The 20,363-nt window shown below is 38.9% G+C and overlaps 1 protein-coding gene across 6 annotated transcripts; it reads left to right on the forward strand.

Moving 5' to 3' along the window:
* The first annotated feature begins 1,300 nt into the window (after positions 1-1,300).
* LOC104244185 (uncharacterized) lies at positions 1,301-17,547 on the forward strand. 6 transcript variants are annotated; one of them, XM_009799548.2, is made up of 17 exons: positions 1,317-1,440; positions 1,665-1,740; positions 2,368-2,454; positions 2,524-3,068; positions 3,166-3,445; positions 4,238-4,530; positions 6,074-6,250; positions 6,435-7,169; positions 7,270-7,364; positions 7,438-7,497; positions 7,639-7,727; positions 11,084-11,680; positions 11,785-11,859; positions 14,871-14,941; positions 15,034-15,091; positions 15,917-16,187; positions 16,308-17,547. In XM_009799548.2, exons 4-17 carry the CDS (start codon positions 2,653-2,655, stop codon positions 16,943-16,945), a joined length of 3,855 nt encoding a protein of 1,284 aa, XP_009797850.1. In that variant the 5' UTR covers positions 1,317-1,440; positions 1,665-1,740; positions 2,368-2,454; positions 2,524-2,652; the 3' UTR covers positions 16,946-17,547. The 6 variants fall into 6 exon arrangements, with proteins under 6 accessions (XP_009797848.1, XP_070030526.1, XP_009797850.1 ...); XM_009799550.2 differs by lacking the exon at positions 1,317-1,440 and adding an exon at positions 1,449-1,534; XM_009799547.2 differs by lacking the exon at positions 2,368-2,454.
* Positions 17,548-20,363: the final 2,816 nt, after the last annotated feature.

Here is a 20,363-nt window from a genome sequence, read left to right on the forward strand (position 1 = left end):
GACAGGGTACAAATATCTAAATTTGATATTTTTAGATACTTTTTCAGACCTATTGCCAATACTAAGTAGCAGTCAAAAATTTGTACCCATTTTTCATGATATTATGCATGGATCAGGTATATCATGGCGAATTCTTCAGAAAAAATTGTGTCTTCCACAATGGAATCTGATAAGTGAGATCTCGAGTAAGTGTTTACATAATCTTCTTCTGTCCGAAGAAATGATTCATCGAAATAATGAGTCACCATTGATATCGACACATCTGAGATCGCCAAATGCTCGGGAGTTCCTCTATTCAATCCTTTTCCTTCTTCTTGTTGCTGGATATCTCGTTCGTACACATCTTCTCTTTGTTTCCCGGGCCTCTAGTGAGTTACAGACAGAGTTCGAAAAGGTCAAATCTTTGATGATTCCATCATCTATGATTGAGACAGTGAATACAATGAAATACATAGAATACAGCGGGATACATTGAGATGCAATAAAAAAAGACAGTGAATACAATGAAATACATGGAATACAACGAGATACATTGAATTACAATGGAAAAAAAGACAATGAATACAATGAAATACATGAAAATATAGCGTGATACGTTGAAAATACATTAAAATATATTAATAGAAAATGAAGTTGCTCATCCCCAAACTCCGTCGTCTTTGTTCAAAAACAAATCCTAATTTCCGCCTTGTAGCCAATTAGGCCGTAGAATTCCCACTGGAAAATGCATAACCCTACATTCCTTGTTAGCGTCCAAAGTGTAGTAATAAGAAGTGCCATTATCCCATTCCAAATCGTAAAGACGCTTTCCCAATTGGTTTTGGATAATGTTGAAGTTCCTGCCATTGGGATAATCGTACCACAAATCAACAACATGAAGATCCCCTTTGGTGTTATTCATGAAGAGAATCAAGTGGAATTGTTTTGGCCATGGTGTAGGAATTGGGTCGCTGGATTTTGAAGCATTGATTAGAGTGAGTCAAAGAGAAGATGCCGTTAGAAGGAGGAGGAGAGCGAAAATTTTAATGGGATAGGGGAAGATAATGGCATGTATCAAAGTAGAGAGAGAAAGAAAATAGTGTAATTGAATAGCGTATTTAGTGGCTTAGGGGTATGAGGTAACCAAAATTAGATATTTTGCTATAAATATTAAAAGGTATCTATAAAATATAATTTTTTTAAATGATATTTTTTTAAAATAAATAAGGCGTTAACCTTTGCTATAGGAGCTCCGCAAAAAATCCCCAATAAAATGGGCTAGTGGCTTAAAATTCGAGGCCCAAAATGTAGGTGCAAAAGCCATTTGGTCCATTTGTCAGTTTCGGGCTTAAGAAAATGAAATTCGGGCTAAAATCCGGCGAAAAAACGAAAAAAAGATCCACGTTATTGCTTGACCGACCTCCTTCCACCGATCAACGACTCTTTCGACCTTCCGCCAGTGTAATAATTTTTTTTCTATATTTATTTCACGCATTATTATGTGAATATATGATACACAAATTCATATCTGAATTTTCATTTCGTTTTTGAATGTGTACGATATTCCTTTTCTATTTTTACTGTCCTTTTGAGCTAATTATTATGTTTTTTTGACAAAATCGAACTTGTCAAAACCCTAATTGAACCCCGAACTACTTTAATTTTTTTTAAATTATTTGTTTCAGAATTTTCGTATCCAAGGCTGTACAGATCACGTCGTTGTTTGAGATTTTAGTGTATTTATACAGTTTAAGCTGCCAGGTAAAGTATATTATATTTACTTTTGTTGCTTTTTTGTTAAATTTGTCGAATTATGTGTTTGTTTATATTTTTTGAATTTTTATCTTTTTGGCATTTTGTCCAGAATTTTGGCTGTCAAATCTGAGTATTTGATCACAGTAGAATTATTATTTGCTGAGCTGTTTTTGATTTATTTATTTTGATATTAATAGCATATTTTCAAAATGGAAAGTAGATTTAAGGTTGAATTTGATAAGATTCTTAAAATTGTCTGCCAATTGATGTTGAACTTGGGAAGTGCAACAAAAGAAAAACTGCAGCTATTAAAAGAATTATAGCAAATGTAGCAGAAGAAGTATCAGTGGAGCTTGTTCAACAACATTGCCCTGAATTCAAAATTTATTAGTACTATTTAATAATCGGATATGAGTCTCACCGCTTGTTTTGTCCACGTGCTGGCAGTATTCAGCTTTTTGTTGGCTGAGTACTTTAAAAAGTGAATAGTAGTTTCATGTATAGCAGTTCTTGGAATGCTCATGAAAATATTTCACGTTGACAACAAGTTTGTCGAGTTATTCATTTATTGAGTTTATAATTAGTGGTTTCGACATTTATGTGTATCCTTATGGCGTTTGTTATTGTCGGCAGATTTTGGTTTTCTTGCTGAGCTTATATATATACACGTGTAAACACACACAACAGACTTACTTTATTGCTCCGGACTTAGAGCCGCTAGTAGGTTACTCAACTTTTCGTTAGTCTTGGACTTGTGGGTTTCATGTTCTCATGACGGTATCCTTGCAGGAGTACTGCATTCAGAGCACATTTATTAGGACATTGAGTTGGGTTTCATGCATTGTTGTTGAAGAGCAGTGCCATGCACAGCTGTGTTCACTGGGTGGGTTACACAAAGAGTGTCAGAAAATTGATGCAATGTCAGCATCTAGTAAATTTGATCTATCTTCCAGTAGTCCAGATAGGCCACTGTATGCCTCTGGGCAGCGTGGATCCTATGCACCTGCTTCACTGGATAGGTCGGGTAGCTTCCGTGAGAACATGGAGAATCCAATCTTATCTTCTCTTCCAAACATGACGAGAAGTACTTCAACAGTAACACGTACAGATGCCGTTAACTTTTTCCAGTGCTTACGTTTTGATCCAAAAGCTATGGTTACTGACCACAAACTTAATCGGAATATTGATTTCAAGCGGCTCACCAGTTTAGCTTTAGGTGTGCCAGTGGAGGATTCTCCATTGGTGTCTTCTAAAGGCAAACTGTTTCCTTCTCCCTCTGCGGAGGAGTCCAGACGGCTGAAGGCTGGTCTTCGTGAAAGCTGCACTAAAGCTAGGTAGTTGCTTGGATACTGTGTTCTTTTTGTATATGCTTTCCCTAGTCAACTAGTTTTTCTGGAGATATTGTACTCATATAAATCCATGAAATATCAGGGAACGTGTGAAGATATTCACCGAATCTTTATCTGTGCTCAACAAATGCTTTCCAAGCATCCCATCAAGGAAGAGATCTCGGTCTGATTCCCTAGCAAATGACCGACACGTTACATTATTCCCAAGTGATCGGTCAGTTTCAGGGACAAGCATTGGTAAAATGGGAACGCAGAGTCATTGTACTGCCAGTAGTTATGAGTTGGAGCAACAAAAGTCTGAAGAAAGAGTTAAAACTGCTGTTCCAAGCAAACGCACTCGAACTTCTATGGCGGATGTTAGGGTTTGTATCATTATTTTGTAATTTATTTATATCTTTTATACCTTGATTTAACTTCACTCTTCGGAGGTATTGTCTATATTGCTGGCCTTTTGATTGATTCCGCTTTGCAATCTTCTATGTATCTCCTGTTCCTGCAATAATATTGCTGAATAAGCTAGAGGAGTGTCTCATTTAGGAGAGAGTCTTCCTTTTCTTTGCTCTTTATTGCTAGGTAAGATCAGCTAAATGTGGGTTAACACAGTAACTACCTAATGAAGCTCGATAATTTTGGGCGTTGAAATTGGATCTACATTTCTTGCTAAAATTCTGGTTAATATTAATAAATGAACTAATGGAGTTGGATGCTTGTCTCAAAAAAAATAATTTTTTTTTGAACTTATTGTTACCGTTCTCAAAAAAATATTAATAAATGAACTAATGGAGTTGGATAATTGTCTCAAAAACAAAAAAATTTAAAAAGTTGGATATTATTAGCATTCAGATAGGGTCTTTCTTCCTATGCTAAAACTTCATTTGTTTGTTTGTGGAGTGAGATGCCAAGGTAGAGTTTATCAGGAGGTGTTTTTAATAGTTGCCTTTTTGTTCAAATTTATAAGCAACTGGACAGATACTTGCTTTTGAAGTATCCTCTAAAGATATCTTTTTCCTGTAATAGACACGGTATATTGCGCTTTCCTTCTACTTGATGCTAATGCATGCTTCCTCACCTCAGTTCATTTCTTTCATTCGACTGTATGCTTGGAACCAGCTTAGACATCCGCAACACTAAAAGATATTTTGTTTTGATTGTAGCCTGATGTAAGGGCAAACACTCCCACAAGGTCGGCTGGGAACATGGATAGAGATAGGGAGATACTGAGGCTTCCAAATGGTAGCACAATTCAGGGAGAAGATCGTACGTCATCCATTGCTGTAGAGGGTTGGGAGAAGTCGAGGATGAAAAAGAAGCGTTCTGGAATAAAACCAGATGCTACTGGCTCCATAATCACAAAACCTATTGATGGCCACAGGGAACCGAAGCAAGGAGTGCAGCCGCGGCTTCCTAGTGATAGCCGATCAAGATTTACTGATACCCATGGCTTCAGGTAACTGTCAATGTTTAATTTAAAATCCGAGTGACGCATGTGTTCAGGTTTTTTCTGTCATATCGTCTAAATGTTTTTCTGCAGGATCATATACACGTCCTTAAAGTAGTATTTGTTGTTTTTTCATAGACTACCTTTCTGAGATTAGTTGAGAAGTGCTTTCTTTCTCAGCAACAATGTCACTGTAACTAAATTGTACCAGCTGCGTAAGTCCACAAAAGTAGTGGTCCTCTGACACTTTCGGTAAAGTAAAAATTTGAAGTTTTTTTGTCATAGGTAAACTGAAGCTTCTTACCCTTCTTATTTTTTGTGTTTGGGGAAAAGGTAGGGGTTGTTTGATATAATATCTTATGGTTATTTCAGTTGCTTTATTTAGTCGTTTTTTGTTCCTCTTTTATAATTAGGCACTTAAGAAAGTCTTAAGGTGTGCTTGTGGGGCCATATGAAGTAGAGAGAAGTGAGGACGGCTATAGAAATAGGAGAGAATTTTTTAATACCCTAATGTTGTTACTTGTTAGTGAACTTCTATTTGTGTCCAGTAAGCTGGCATGAGGACTCTCATGGAAAGCCGGGTGTTACTCAATGCCTGTTACGGATTTACGCATCTGTTGTCATGACATCTTGAATTGTTACCTTGTGTTGAAATTGCAGTTTATCCTTTTTTTTGATCAAGTAAGAAATATATTCAGTAATAATCGCAAAAGCTCCCGTATACAAGAGGTATACCAAAAGATAGAGAACTTACATTTTTTTTTGGGTGTAAATTATCGACATTTCAGGCATAATTGCTGACATTTTAGGTAGTTATTTGAAATTTGTGCTCTAAAGAAATGGCACAGTACTTATTAACCCATACATGGAACAGCTAAATTTTATGGTAGATGCATAACCATATTTGATCCTCAGTACTTATTAACCCATATATGGAACTGCTAAATTTTATGGTAGTGGCATAACCATATTTGACCCTCAGAATTTCCTTTGACAAGCCATGACAAGTAACTTCCTATTTCTGGCATGATTGTGTTTCATCTTGCATCGTATTCTATATGGGATTGATGTGAATTTGAAGAAATTGAGCTTTAACCTTCAGTTAATCGTTTGTGCTAGAAATAAGATGGTGAATTTTGAATACTGGACATGCTATTTAGTTTCCATCATAGTATTAGCCCTCAAGGTCAAGAGAAATATACTTCTTTGAAAGTCAATTTGGTTATCTTACATTCTTAATGGGAGGTAGTCAATTAGGTCAAACAGGGTTTTGGTGAGTTTATAGAAGAAAGTATCTTCTTCCATGTGTCATTGGAGATGTAATCGGGAAAGTTATAACTAACTTTTTCAAAAAAGGAAGAATTATAATTTGATGAGAGCAAATACCATACTTCATGGATACACATTACTCAATTGCTGCGTATTTAAATCTTTTTTCCCATGAAGGTTCAACATCATTCTTGTGAAGGCATAAGTGGTAAAACTGTAATTTTTTGTTATATTCAGAAGCACTTCTTGTTATTTTGAACTGATCTTCTTTTGGTTCAATTAGACATGGGCTTGCTCCTGGTGCTGTCGGAAAAGCTGATGGTGCAACACAGCATGTTACCTTAGGTGTACGTTCTTCCCTGTCTAAGATTGACCAAGATAACCATCTTCATCTCCTAGATAGGAGAGATCGTCCTCTTGGCTCAGAGAAAGAAAGGGTGAATCTCAAAGCAGTCAGCAAGTATGAGAGACCCTTTTTCTGCACTTCCTTTTTCACTCATTTTGGTTGAATTTGTAGACTGGTCTTTGCAATTTCTTTTGCGAGCTTATGCTATAAAACTGTTACGAGAGATCTCTTTCTCTAGGTATTCTTTTCCTCCTATTTTTACATTCCTTACTCAGTTTTATCTGTTCTATTCATCCAGTACAATGAAAGCAGCTGCTCGTGAAGAATTCACATCCCCTAGCCCTGCATCGAGCACGAAATTGAATCCTGCTACTAGGGCTCCACGATCAGGTTCAGGCGTTGCACCGAAGTTGTCTCCTCCAGTTCACCGCGCAGCTGCTGCAAATGATTGGGAAATCTCTCAATGTACAAACAAACTTCCATCTGCTGTTGGGGCAGGTAATCGCAAGCGCAACCCTTCTACAAGGTCCTCATCACCACCTGTTGCTCAATGGGCCAGCCAAAGGCCCCAGAAGATATCTCGACCCGCAAGAAGGAACAATTTTCCCATTGTTCCGAATAATGACGAAATATCTACCCTGGATACCACAAGCGATGTTCTACGTAATGAGAGACGTTTGTCTAGCTCTTCCCCTCAACAAAAGTTAAAAAGTGATGTCTTCTCTCCAGCTGTATCTGAAACTGAGGAATTAGGAGCTGCTGAAGTCAAGTCTAAAGACAAGAGCAAGAGGTCTGACGAAGTGGATGAAAAATCTGGGAATGTGCAAAAGATGTCAACACTGCTCCTACCGCCAAGGAAAAATAAGGTGGTTAGTGGACAAGACTTTGGAGATGGTATTCGCAGACAAGGGCGGAGTGGCAGGGGGTTTACCTCCACTAGGTCCCTAATGCCATTGATGGCTGAAAAGCTTGGCAATGTTGGGACTGCAAAACAACTTAGAACCTCTAGACATGCTCTGGATAAGCCAGAAAGGTTGAACATTCTCTCCTTCCAATTGACAGTTGGTATGCTTTTTCTGCTACATTTTGGTGCAACAGAATTACTTTTGATTTTATGCAACTACTTGGTGCAGCAAAGGAGGCAGACCACCTACAAGAAAGCTCTCTGATCGTAAGGCTTATAAACGACAGAAGCATGCAACGATGGATGCTGCAGCGGATTTTCTAGGTATTGTAGCCGCAATGTAGGCTTGATTACTATAGGTGTTGAATTATTGATTTTTATTGTTACATCTCATTAGTTGGTTCAGATGATGGCCATGAAGAGCTACTGGCTGCTGCAAGTGCTGTTACTAACACTGGTATACTATTAGTCACCTGCTTTTTCTAGATTTCTTTGGAAAAATCTATCTTTTTGGCACTAACTGAACGCGTTGCTATTTACTTATTTATTGATTTGTTGATTAAACAAAATCTTATTAATGATCCTATTTCTATTGCAGCTCAAGCCCTTTCGAGCTCATTCTGGAAGCAGATGGAGCCAATTTTTCGTTTTATATCTGAAATGGACACAGCCTTTCTGAGGCAACAGGTGGAAGGTCTTCTTTTTTAGACTTATGTATCTACTTATAAGCATATGAGCAACTCGTCTTCTTTTTTAGACTTGTGTATTAAATATGGATATTTGAGCAACTCATTTAGGTGTTATAATTGTGATGATAATGGCAAGATTGATCTCCTGCCGTATCGATTGCTTATAACACATAGATATCAGCTTCCTTTTTTTGGGGGTGCTGCCACGAGAACTGGAAATTGTCGGTATGACTATTTCCATGCATACCATTCTGTGGAGGAAACAAAGAACTTTTGAAGTCTTTTATGTAATTCTTATCATGTATACATGTTAGTTGCTTTTAGATATATGCTTTTTTCTTCCCCCTCTCCGTATTACTTTTCATTATAGAGTCCAGTGGTGGCTGTCTTTGTTGCCATATCTTGTGACGATTATCCTTTTAGTACTATCTCTATTCATTTTTTTTTTTGATAAGGTAAATTGTATTAATCAAAAGGGAGAGAACTCCCGTATACAGGAAGTATACCAAAGAGTAGAGAATTTACATCAAAACATGATTCTCTACAAAAGACGCCCAATCTTCTATACAAGTAGGGGCTATATGAGTGCATCAAAAAGCGATCAAAGATAAAAGACTATTCTTAAGATGTGAAAAAGGAGGCTCAATCCCCTCAAAAGCTCTCCTATTTCTCTCCCCCCAAACTATCCACATGAGAGCTAACGGGGCGAATTTCCACGCCTTTTGCTTTCTTCTTCTATGGTAACCGGCCCATCTATATAACATCTCCTTTACCGTGCTTGGCATCACCCATTGAACACCAAAAAGATTCAGGTTGCCCTCCGCAAAACCGAGGACACAGGGCAATGCAACAAAAGATGATCAACTTCTTCCCCTCAGCTTTTACACATGTAGCACCAGCTAACAAGTGTAATTCCTCTCTTTCGAAGATTTTCAGCAGTCAAGATCACTCCCCTAGCCGCTAGCCATGCAAAAAAGCACACCTATCTCTATTCATATTAAAAAGCTAGAGTATAGTCTGTTTCGAAGGAGCTGAGAAGGGAAGGATTTGTGAACATCATCTTCCAATTGGTGTACTCTTTAATGCTCAAAATAAAATTGGAGGAGCAACAAAGTTCAGGTCTTCGAACATTCTTTAATCATCGGATATAAAAGTGTAAGAAGTTGACTAATAAAAGGGGGCTCAGGTGGAAGGTCAACTGTTGTTTCAGTTTTGCATCTTACTCATGGATTGTATATGGCGTGCATCTTCCCATCTCCAGCGGAAATGGGAAAAAAGTTGACCTTGTTACTATCCAAAAAAAAGAAAAAAAAGAAAAGAAAGGTGAAAATTCAGCGTTACCCTCCTTTTGTTTCTTTATAGCTCTGTTCTCGCTCTCCTAAAAAAAGAGTGAAGTTCCGCCCCTGTTTGAAGGCTAGCTCCTGCTTTGGAGCTTCATCCCCACATCGCACATATTGGAAACAGCAAACTGAAAAGGGGAACTCAGTGAATAGACAAAGGAAAAAATGGGATATGTTACCCAAAAATCATCCAATGTTTGCCTTTCTAAGGATTGATTTCCCTTGTAGTTTATATTCATATTTAAGTTGGAAAACTGGAAGGGAGAAAGGAAGAGGGGGGGGGGTAGTGTAGACCACTAGCCACTCACAACTGGTCCTGGTCCTTTTGCTGCACTTGTTTTCTTTAACTATTTGTAATTTTGAATGATGTTGACTCAGCCTTGGGAAAATCCATAGGCAAGTGTAAGTTAATTGATATGAGTGGTCGAGGGAAGCTCCCTTTCTTTCATTTCTAGGATGCGAAGCTATTATTTTGATGAGCATACTTATATTTTTGATAAGTAATGATTCAAGAACGTATTAGATATTTCCAACAATAATAGAGTGCAGAAGAGGAGTTACATCTGGGTTTAGTTGCATTACAAGTTGGGTTACAAACTTAGTAAGTCTAGCATGGCAATCTACATATCTACATCTGTCATGTTGCACCAAAAAGTGAGCAAAACAACAAATCTATTTTTGAGACTAATTACATTTTCCTTGTTGCCCTAAAGAATTCTAATCTTCCATTCCTCCAAACAGCGTTATTAAAAGTCATGCTTTGTTGCTTAAAGCATTGAAGCAATGCAAAATGAGGAGATATTGCTGCTTGGATGAAGCTGTGTGCTTCAAGTAATGATACGCGAAGTGATCTCAATGAGATGTGGTCGGTTCTTGAATCTCACTTTAACGAAGCATGCACTCACTTCTCGCTTTCCGCTTCAAGTCCCAGGACCTTGTTTCTTTTTCTTTTTGTGCTTTGCACTTTCAAAAACAACGCTCCAAATGACCCGCGAAATACCCGCTGGACTGGAATTTCATTCACTTGTTAATCTTCTGCTCAGACCCGTCCTGTAACAGCACTGGATCAGTTCCAACGTTGTGTAAGGCATAGACCATTTTAATTTCAATAGGGCAAACATCAAGATCCGGATCTGGTATGTGATTCTGTAAGGCAAGAAAAGGTGGTTTGACATCTTCAGATTGTTCCTCACATAAAGGGCATCTACTTCAAGATAGAAAACCCCTCTTCTGTAGATTTTGCTGTGTCACACGTGCCTCTGTTGTCACTAACCATGTGAAGCACACAACCTTGTAAGAAGCTGTATTCTTCCAGATTTCTCTAAAGCCAGTTGGGGGTGGGAGAGTTAGGCTTGCTAAGAATGAGTAGCATGTTCTGGAATGTTCCGTTGGCTTGTCCTTTCCATAGGAGACAGTGCGGTGTAGACTGGAGAAGGGCGGAGTTGCTCAGCAGCTGTAAGAGAGACATACCCTCTTAAGATACCAATCACTGCAGTTCCTCCTGAATGTGATGTCCCAGCCTTGTTAGATTTGAAGTCTGAAATCACCGAATAGGATTGGTAGAAACATTGTAGAGTTCTGGAAATTGTTCCTCGAGGGGAGAGGGACCAAGTGAAGAGTCTTGCTAGAAGCTGGATTTTCTCCCATCACCTTTTGAAAGCTTGATGAGCATTATATATGTATATTCTTTTAATGTGAAATCACGTCTCCATTTTCTCGTGTTAGAGTGACGAGCATGCATACAAGAGCATGCAGTTTATTTTGTGGAACATGTGAATTGGTTCCTCCATATTGTTGCAGTTTTACATTGGTTATTAGTGTGTACTTGCGATTGACATATCTAAAGTAACATAGCAGGTCTCATGAATTTTAGTTGATCAATAATAGTGTGTGATAATATGCAGACAGTTCAATACAGTAAAATAATACCGTAGTTGCGCGATATCGCTAATAGACTTCCCTCTACTTATGCCTTTCTGATATACACTAATCCGTACTGTTCTTCTGTTAACAGATAAATCATGAGACTAATCTGGCAGCAGCAGCCTCTGTGACTTTTGCTACTGATGCTTCCAGTTTAAGTAGTGGTTTTGGGTTGAATGAAGTCCGGGGACAGACAAATGAAACACAGAGTTCCGATCTTACCTCAGAACATGGAGTCTCTGGAAAAAGTAAACCCAAGGGTATTTCCTTGTACCAGAGGCTGTTGGCTGCTATAGTACCTGAAGAGCTTTATTGCAATGGAAAGGAAGACCTTAACTCCAATGTTTATCGATCTGGATTTGAAATTGAGATGGATTCAGAATCTCATACTTCCTGTGGGCAGATGTTATATAGCAGTGAAACATCCCGATACTGGGCTTCTAATGGATACAGCATAAATGCCAATGGGTGTTCCGTTGATAATTTGGACTACATTAAGGCCGATAATGTTACATCCGCGTTCGAAAGGGGGAATTTTTCAAGCTATGATCAGTCACAAAATGGTCTACTTTCAGAACAAGTAACAATGCCTGGCTTTGTTTGTTCCGAGTATCAGTATAATGAGATGTCCATTGATGAGCGGCTTCTCATGGAGATTCGCTGTATCGGAATATATCCGGACCTGGAGGTAGGTTGTTGGAATTTCAGCATGTTGCATAGTGTTGTACTTTGAGCTATATCTTCTCAGAGTTTACTAATCCTTGTTTTGCTGATTGCTTATTCTCCATGTAGTCTGATTTTGCTGAGACTGGAAATGAAGAGATCAGTGCAGAAATTAGTAAATTACATGAGAAACACCATGAAATGGTAAGTTTTATCCTTTTTCTGAAGTCATACATCTTAGAAGAATCTCCCTTCCTCTGCCCGACCTTGTTTACCCGACATTTCCTGTTACTCCCTTTAATTCGAGTCAACTGGTGATTGTCTGAGAATGAGTCAGCTTTTCAAGTCCACACATTCTTCCATCCTTAATGAGAAGGGAATGGATGCTTCCTCTTATGAGGTCGGATGTTATAAGCGTGAAGTTCAATTAGATTTTTTATTCTTGGTTGAGCCGAGAGTCACCCAGAAACAGTCTCTCTACCCTTTCGGGGTAGGGGTAAGGTCTGCATACACTCTACTCTTCCCAGACTCCACTAATGAGATTTTACTGGGTATGTTGTTGTTGTATCCCTGGTTGTCCATATCTGTATTTTTCACGACACATTTGTGACTATCAACATTCTGAAGTCTATCTCTACGCTGGTGCTATAACCTACTTGTTGGAATAAGATATAATGATATAGGCATGTTTGTTTTCACTTAAGACGTCTGAATCTGAATACACATCTGAATATCAAGATGTGTATTAAGATTAAGACATCTGAATCTGAATGCACATCTGAATATATTAAGATGTGTATTAAAATCTGAATACTAAATAATTAAGACTGTTTGATTTTAACATCTGAATGTATAAAATTTATCTTTATTTGAAAATTAATTAACATAAAATTCAAATAAAATACTAACTAATCTAATATTCTATCAATAAATATATAGTTTTTTTAAAATATGATAGCTGTTGGTGGTGATGACTAATGGGTGAATGCCGACTAGAGGCGGTGGTAGTTTTGGTTGATGATGGTGGTTCATGCAAGTAGCTAGTAGTGATTGGTAGTGGTGGCGATTATGATTAAGGATGATGGTAATGAGTGGTGATAGTTAATAATGGCGGGTGGTGGTAGTAGTTGTGACCGGGGAAGGTGGTGGGTGGGTGGTGGTAGGTTACAATGATGGGCAGTGCCGACTGTGGTTGTTGATAGTGATGGGGTGGTGAGTTGTGGTAGTTGAGGTGGATGAGTGTTGATTGTGAGTGAGAATGATGGTGGTCGGAGTGGTGGGGATAGTAGGTGGTGATGGTCGATAATGGTGGCGGCTATGATTGAGAATGATGGTGGCGTGGTGGCGGTGGCGGTGGTTGAGTATGTTGGTGGTGGCGGCATGGTGGTAGTTGATAATGGTAGGCGGTGGCGGCAGTTAATAATGAATATGTGATAGCATCTCAATGAAATTAAGTCTCTGTTATAGATCTTAATCATACAGACCTATTCAGACCCATTAAGTGGTTGTGAATTAAAAAAAACAAACACACTTAATGATTAAGATCTGAATAATTAAGATTCAGACTTTAAAAACAAACGCACTTAATGTCTGAGACACATTCAGATCTCCAATAAGTGCAAACAAATGAGGCCTTAGTGAATATTGTTTTTTCCTCCTTTTACAACCATTTATTTGCTCTTAACATGTCTGACCTCATTCAAATCTATTATCGATGTTCAATTCAGGTGAAGATTACTTTTTATCACTATGCTGTCCACTACCATCCACCACCAATTTCTGCTGCCCAACACCATTGACAACCACCATCTACCACTGTCAACCGCCACTGCATAACTACCACTGTCAACCACCTCTATAGTGAACCACCACCGTCAAGCAGCCACCGTCTCCGCCACCAACCACCTCCACCTACCTTCATTCCCAGCCACCATCACCACCACCTACCTCGACTGCTAGACACCATCACCACCACCTACCTTCATTCCCAGCCATCACAACCTACACTTCTACTGCCAGCCACCACCATAACCACTTCAACCGCCAGCCACCACCACAACCAACCACCTTCGCCGCCATCCACCACCACCAACCACCTTCGCCGCCATCCACCACCACCTCCACCACTAACCAACACCAGCAACCAACTCCAGCAACCAACTCCACCAACAACCAGCTGCACCACCAACCACCCCCTCCACTGACATTGCTGCGGCGACCACCTCACCACCAACCTCAACCGCGCCACCACCATCGCGAACACCACCTTCGCCGTCATCCACCATCACCTCCACGGCTCCACCACTAACCAACACCACCAACAACCAGCCACACCACCAACCAACCCCTCCACTGACTGCTGGGGCCGACCACCATCGCGAACACCACCAACCTCAACCGCGCTACCACCACCAACTACCTCTACCCCAGTTACCACCGCACAACCATCACCTCTAGCCACGAACGCACAACCACCACCTCTAGCCACGAACGCACAACCACCACTAGTTGCCACTGGCACTCGCTGGTAGAGTGTGCTCCATTAAACAAACAGTTTTTGCAACACCTTGTAAATTAAAATTCTCCAATATCTTATGGATGTAATATTTAATTATTACTTTATTTAGATTTTAGATTTACTAGTCTTTAGAAAAGATATTTGCCCATTCAAATACTGATCTAGAGACAACATCCTAATAATAAGACGTGTTCAGAATCAAACATAATCTTAATAAAGACAAATAGGGGCTTATAGCCTGTTTGACCTTTCTTCTTTTTGGCCAAAAGTGTTTTTTTTTTTTGCCAAAAGCACTTTTGGCCAAAAATTGAGGTGTTTGGCCAAGCTTTTGGAAGGAAAAAAGTGCTTTTGAGGAGAAGCAGAAGCAGTTTTGGAGAAGCAGAAAAAAGTAGCTTCTCTCCAAAAACACTTTTTTGAGAAGCACTTTTGAGAAAAATACACTTAGAAGCAGTTTTTTAAAGCTTGGCCATACACTAATTGCTGCTCAGAAGTGCTTTTCAAACTAATTAGCCAAACATAAACTGCTTATCACCAAAAGTACTTTTGAGAAAAGCACTTTTGAAAAAAAGCACTTCTCAAAATAAGCTGATTTTTGCAGCTTGGCCAAACGGGCTATTAGTCTCCTTTATTGTTCTGAAACTTCCAAGCAATTGGTTTCTGTATTGGGAGCCTTACTCATGGATTGCCTATTCTGTAGGTTTCTAAGAAGAAGAGGATGCTTGGGAAACTGCTGGATTCAGCTACACAGATGAGAGAGTTACAAGAGAAGTACATAAATTTATGCTTCTTTCAGATGCCTAACCTTTGTCTTTGCGTAGTACTATTCATTTTGGTAACAACTAAAATTATTTATCATACAGGGAGTTTGAACAGCGTGCTCTTGATAAACTGGTTGCAATGGCATACGAAAAATATATGGTAATTTGAAGCTTTTAAGCACTTTCTGTTCTTAAATTTAGATTTACATCCCTGGAAAAAAGGGATCAATTGTAGTTAACTGCTTCTCTACTCGAGGGACCGGATTTCTCAGAGATAATGCGTTATGTTTATGGCGAGAACTTCTGTTTCGTATTACTGAATGATGAATCAAGACTTCTTCATGTGAATATGGTCAAATTGATATGACCAAGATACATTTTCTATTTGGTGGATTTTTTTTTCTTTTTCTTGTTTTCCGGGTAAAGGAGCTTGAAGCTAAGTAATGGTTGGTTCAGTAATTTATTTATACAACTTGTATCAGTTGCAAATTTTTACTTTGCTCTAGAAGTAAATTTTGTTCCTTATTGTTCATGCAGGACTTCTATTAAACTTGCCTCTTTACTTTTTAAATTCTGTTTAAACAAAAACTGATGCCATGTTGTTCATCTGTTTTGATCCCCAAACCCAAAACAGGAAGTTTAAGTTATAGTTTTAATTCTTGTATGTTACTTCCTGTGCTCCACATGTATTATTATTGTGACACAAGTTGACATTCTGCTGATGTACTTGGTCTGTGTCTTTGTGTAAGAAGAACCCACCACAGTTTTCATTGCCTTTCTGTGTATACTTTGTATTTCCTTCTTTCTTGTTCTTCAAATAGTTATGTATACATCAACTAACTTTGCCGCTAGTAGTATCATAGAAATATCTATTATTGTTTATATTGCTGTAATGCACTTCAGAACTGTGTGAAACATGAAATTGTCTTCTTAAATCTTGTAATTTGAATCTTGAAGTTGTTGTGAATTGATTTTGCCTCGACAGAGTTGTTGGGGTCCAAATGCTCATGGGATGAAGAGTGCTAGCGGGAAAATGGCCAAGCAAGCTGCCTTAGCTTTTGTCAAGCGGACTTTGGATCGATGCCAAGAATTTGAGCAGACAAGAAAGAGCTGCTTCAGTGAGCCTTTGTATAAGGATATGTTTCTTTCTGGGATATCCCGCCTTAGTGACGGACAAACAGATTCGAACACTGATGGCGAAGCTGGAAAATCTTATATCAGCACATCTGGCTGTTCAGGAGAAGCTAGAGTTTCAGGTATTCTTTTTTTTCCTCTTCTATCTACGTGAATGTGGGGAGCAAGTGTAGAATTATGAAGCATGGCATGTTTAATTGAGTATAACACTCGCTTAAATTTTTATTATATCTCTTCTGCAGCTTTGGGCGCACAGCAGAGCCCATCGCTAAACCAGGATATATCTTTTGAAGCCAATTTACCTTCTGAAGCCAGTAGGGTCAAGCGGAGGGAGTTGGAAGATGTTCTTGGTACTACAATTGGTGCTTCTTCAGGCATAGGTAGTTCACTTTTAAGCAGTGCAAAAGGGAAGAGAAGTGAGAGAGACCGAGAAGGAAAAGGAAATGGCCGAGAGGCATTATCCCGCAATGGAACTACCAAAATTGGTCGACCTGCCTCTTCCAATGTTAAAGGAGAAAGAAAGCCTAAGACAAAACCTAAGCAGAAAACTACTCAGTTATCCACCTCTGTCAATGGCTTTTTTGGCAAGATATCGGAGCAACCTAAATTGCTAGGATCTTCAATAGCAAGATCAAGTGGTATAAGTGCCACTGGCAATGATAAGACTGACAGTAACTTGGATGAACTAGAGGATCCCATTGACTTATCCGGCCTGCAACTCCCAGAAATGGATGTTTTAGGTGTCCCTGACGATCTTGGTGGTCAGGGACAGGACATAGGCTCATGGTTGAACATCGATGATGATGGATTACAAGATGACGACTTCATGGGCCTTGAGATTCCCATGGATGATCTGTCAGACTTGAATATGATGGTTTGAAGCTTCTTTCGCTGTATATTCCTGTTCATTACCATTCACTGGAGAAACCTTGTTGTCCAGATACGACCACCAGTTACATGTGGGTTGTGTGACTGTGCAGTCCTTAAGTAGGGCTGCATATTCTTTGGGATACCTGTGTACCGCTACATTTTTGAGTGAACCCTTAGAGGAAGGAAGGGTTTTGTACCTATAAGTTGATGACTTTGACTGTAAAAATCTTTTTGTACAATGGTCAAGCCAGTACCGTAGTCATAGTATGTAGAAACACTGTATTTGGTTTAGCAATACAGGTCAGGGAACAGCGTCTTTTGTACATAGATTTTGATTTTTAAATAAGATCACTTTTTACAAGTCATCCCATCCTCTACTCCAGTTATAATAATGCGTAAATTAATGTTTGCGTGCTCTGTTTTTTGTGTTTTTTGGTAAAACGTTCAAATTTCTATCATTATATGTAACTGATAGCATGGTGACTATATTGGTCTTTGTGTGATGCAGGAATGAGTTATAGTTCAGGTTTGTTATGTGCTGGTATGGTTAGCCCTTACAGGGGAGGGATGAACTATTTTTGGGGAATGCTATATGGTGACCTTTTTCCTGCATTTCATTAGTCTAAAGTGCTGAGCTTATTATCATTTTGTAGAATGTACATCCCAATTCTATGCGTGTCTGTTGCGTATGACTGTAGCATATTATTCTTCTCAGATATTGCCAACGTTGACAAGGTGGGTTGCTGTGATGGTAAGCACCCTCCACTTCCAACCAAGAAGTTGTGAGTTCGAGTCACCCCAAGAGCAGGTAGGGAGTTCTTCGAGGGAAGGGTGCCGAGGGTCTATTGGAAACAGCCTCTCTACCCTAGGGTAGGGGTAAGGTCTGCGTACACACTACCCTCCCCAGACCCCACTTGTGGGATTATACTGGGTGGTTGTTGTTGTTGTATTTTGCCAACGTTAAAGCAACCTTAATCTCCGCAAAATATCATGGCAATGGGATGCTGCTCTTCATGTTAGTATAACATCATAGTCGCTGGACCTTTTGGTTTCTTTAGTTGTGACTTGAAATATAATGGCAGATTTAGTCTGCATTTATTCACTTTGATGGAAGACTACCTGATAACTCAAACCAGGATTCAGAATACATCAGCCAATGGAGGTATGGTTTTAGTTATTCTTTCTGTCAGTCTTGCGATTTTGGGAATGTTCTGTTTTGATTGAACCATAGTAATGCATTTAAAAGAGACAAAAAAAAAAGAATTCTGTTTTGGATCCTTATTTGCATTTTTTGTGCACAAGAATGTTTCCATATTGCTTCAGCTGCTAAGTGCCATTGGATTGAGGAACTGCAAAGTATATCTTCTTTTTGTGACCACAGGAATCTGTTATAGTGCAGGTTTGTTATGTTGCTGGTATGGTTAGCCCTTACAGGGGAGGGATGAACTATTTTTGGGGAATGCTATATGGTGACCTTTTTCCTGTTCATTAGTCTGAAGTGCGGAGCTTGTATTTATCATGTTGTAGGATATACTTCCCAATTCTATGCGTGTCTGTTGTGTATGACTGTGGCATATTCTTCTTCTCAGATGTTGCCTACATTAAAGCAACCTTAATCTTTGCAAAGTATCATGGCAATGGGATGCTGCTCTTCATGTTAGTATAACATCATAGTCGCTGGACCTTTTGGTTTATTTTAGTTGTGACTTGAAATATAATGACAGATTTAGGCATTTATTCACTTTGATGGAAGAATACATCAGCCGATGGAGGTAATGTTTTAGTCTATTGCTATTCTTTCTGTCAGTCTAGCGATTTTGGGATGTTCTGTTTTGAATGAACCATAGTAATGAGTTTAAAAAAGTTTTTAAAATTCAAGTTTTAATATACTCCTGCCTAACTGCAAAATATTTTGCAGCAAATTACTTTGTATGATTTATTAAACGTGCGACATCTGTATGATAACCGTTGCTCTAGTTCTATGGGAATAAACTCGTATTACTTAAGATACGTCATTTGTTTTGGATAAGGTAAAAGTTTATTAAAAAGGTATCAAGATGGTACAAAAGGATAAAAAAACATCCCAAACAACATCATCCACCTTCTATCCTATCCCTCCTAGCATGTCCAGAAATTCTATGTACTGATCCAGATTTCCTAAGGGGATGCATTTACACCAATAATACAGATTATGAAGACTGTTATTCTTAATTCTAATAATGTGATTTCGATGCCCTTCAAAACAAGCTTTGTTCCTCTCTAGCCATAATGTCCATATGATGCACAATGGAATGGTTCTCCAGATCTGCTTTAGTCTTCAAGGTATTTTCTGAGATTGCCAATTTTCTAGTAAACCCCTTACAGTTTGAGGCATCACCCAAGAAACGCCACAAATGCTTAAGAATATATCCCAACACTGTCTAGATACTCAGGAGGAGAAGATGGTTCACTGTTTCCTGTTCTTCTTCACACCGATAACACCTATTACATAGACTGAAGCCTCTTTTCTGCAAGTTGTCTTGAGTCAAACAAACCTCCCACGTTGCTGACCATCCAAAGCATGCTACCTTCACTGGTGCTCTGGTCTTCCAAATCATTTTCCAAGGCCAATTAGTAACCCTATATCTTGACTTCTCTATCATCATTTTGTAACAACTTTTTACTGAAAAAGATTTACCTTCACTAGCAGCAGCCCAGATCAATGAACCACCTTGCTTTGATCAATAAAAACAACTTCTAGTTGTTGGTGCAAGTGACAGAAATCTTCAGCTTCCCAATCATCCAAATTAATTCTGAATACTACCTGCCACCCTGTATCTGAGTAAAAATCAGCAATGTTTCCAGCCTTGTTAACAGAGTAATTGAAAAGACTAGGATATTTAGCTTTCAGACACTCATCTCCTATCCTTCAATCTGTCCAGAATTTAATTCTCTGTCCATTCCCCACTTCCAGTTTAGTGTAACCTAGGAATTCTTCCCTTAGTCTGCTAATGCATTTCCATATACTCCCCCTTGCATTTGTATGCAAAGACTGTGAGAAGGCACGGGAGAAAATATGATACATTGATATTGTTTGTGATGCAATACAAGAGGTGCTATTTATAGCTGCTCTATACAAAGGGGATACTACTCCTATTCCAATGTGGGACAATTACATAGCTATCTCTAACACTCCCCCTCAAGCCGGAGCATATAAATCATATGTACCGAGCTTGTTACATATATAATCAATGCGAGGACTAGTGAGGGACTTGGTGAAAATATCTGCAAGTTGATCATTCGATCTCACAAACTTCGTAGTAATATCTCCTGAGAGTATCTTTTCTCTGACGAAGTGACAATCAATCTCAATGTGTTTAGTTCTCTCATGAAACACCGGATTTGATGCAATATGAAGTGCAGCTTGATTATCGCACACAAGTTCCATC

The sequence above is a fragment of the Nicotiana sylvestris genome, chromosome 5 (genome assembly GCF_000393655.2).
Source record: "Nicotiana sylvestris chromosome 5, ASM39365v2, whole genome shotgun sequence".
Classification (NCBI taxonomy): domain Eukaryota; kingdom Viridiplantae; phylum Streptophyta; class Magnoliopsida; order Solanales; family Solanaceae; genus Nicotiana; species Nicotiana sylvestris.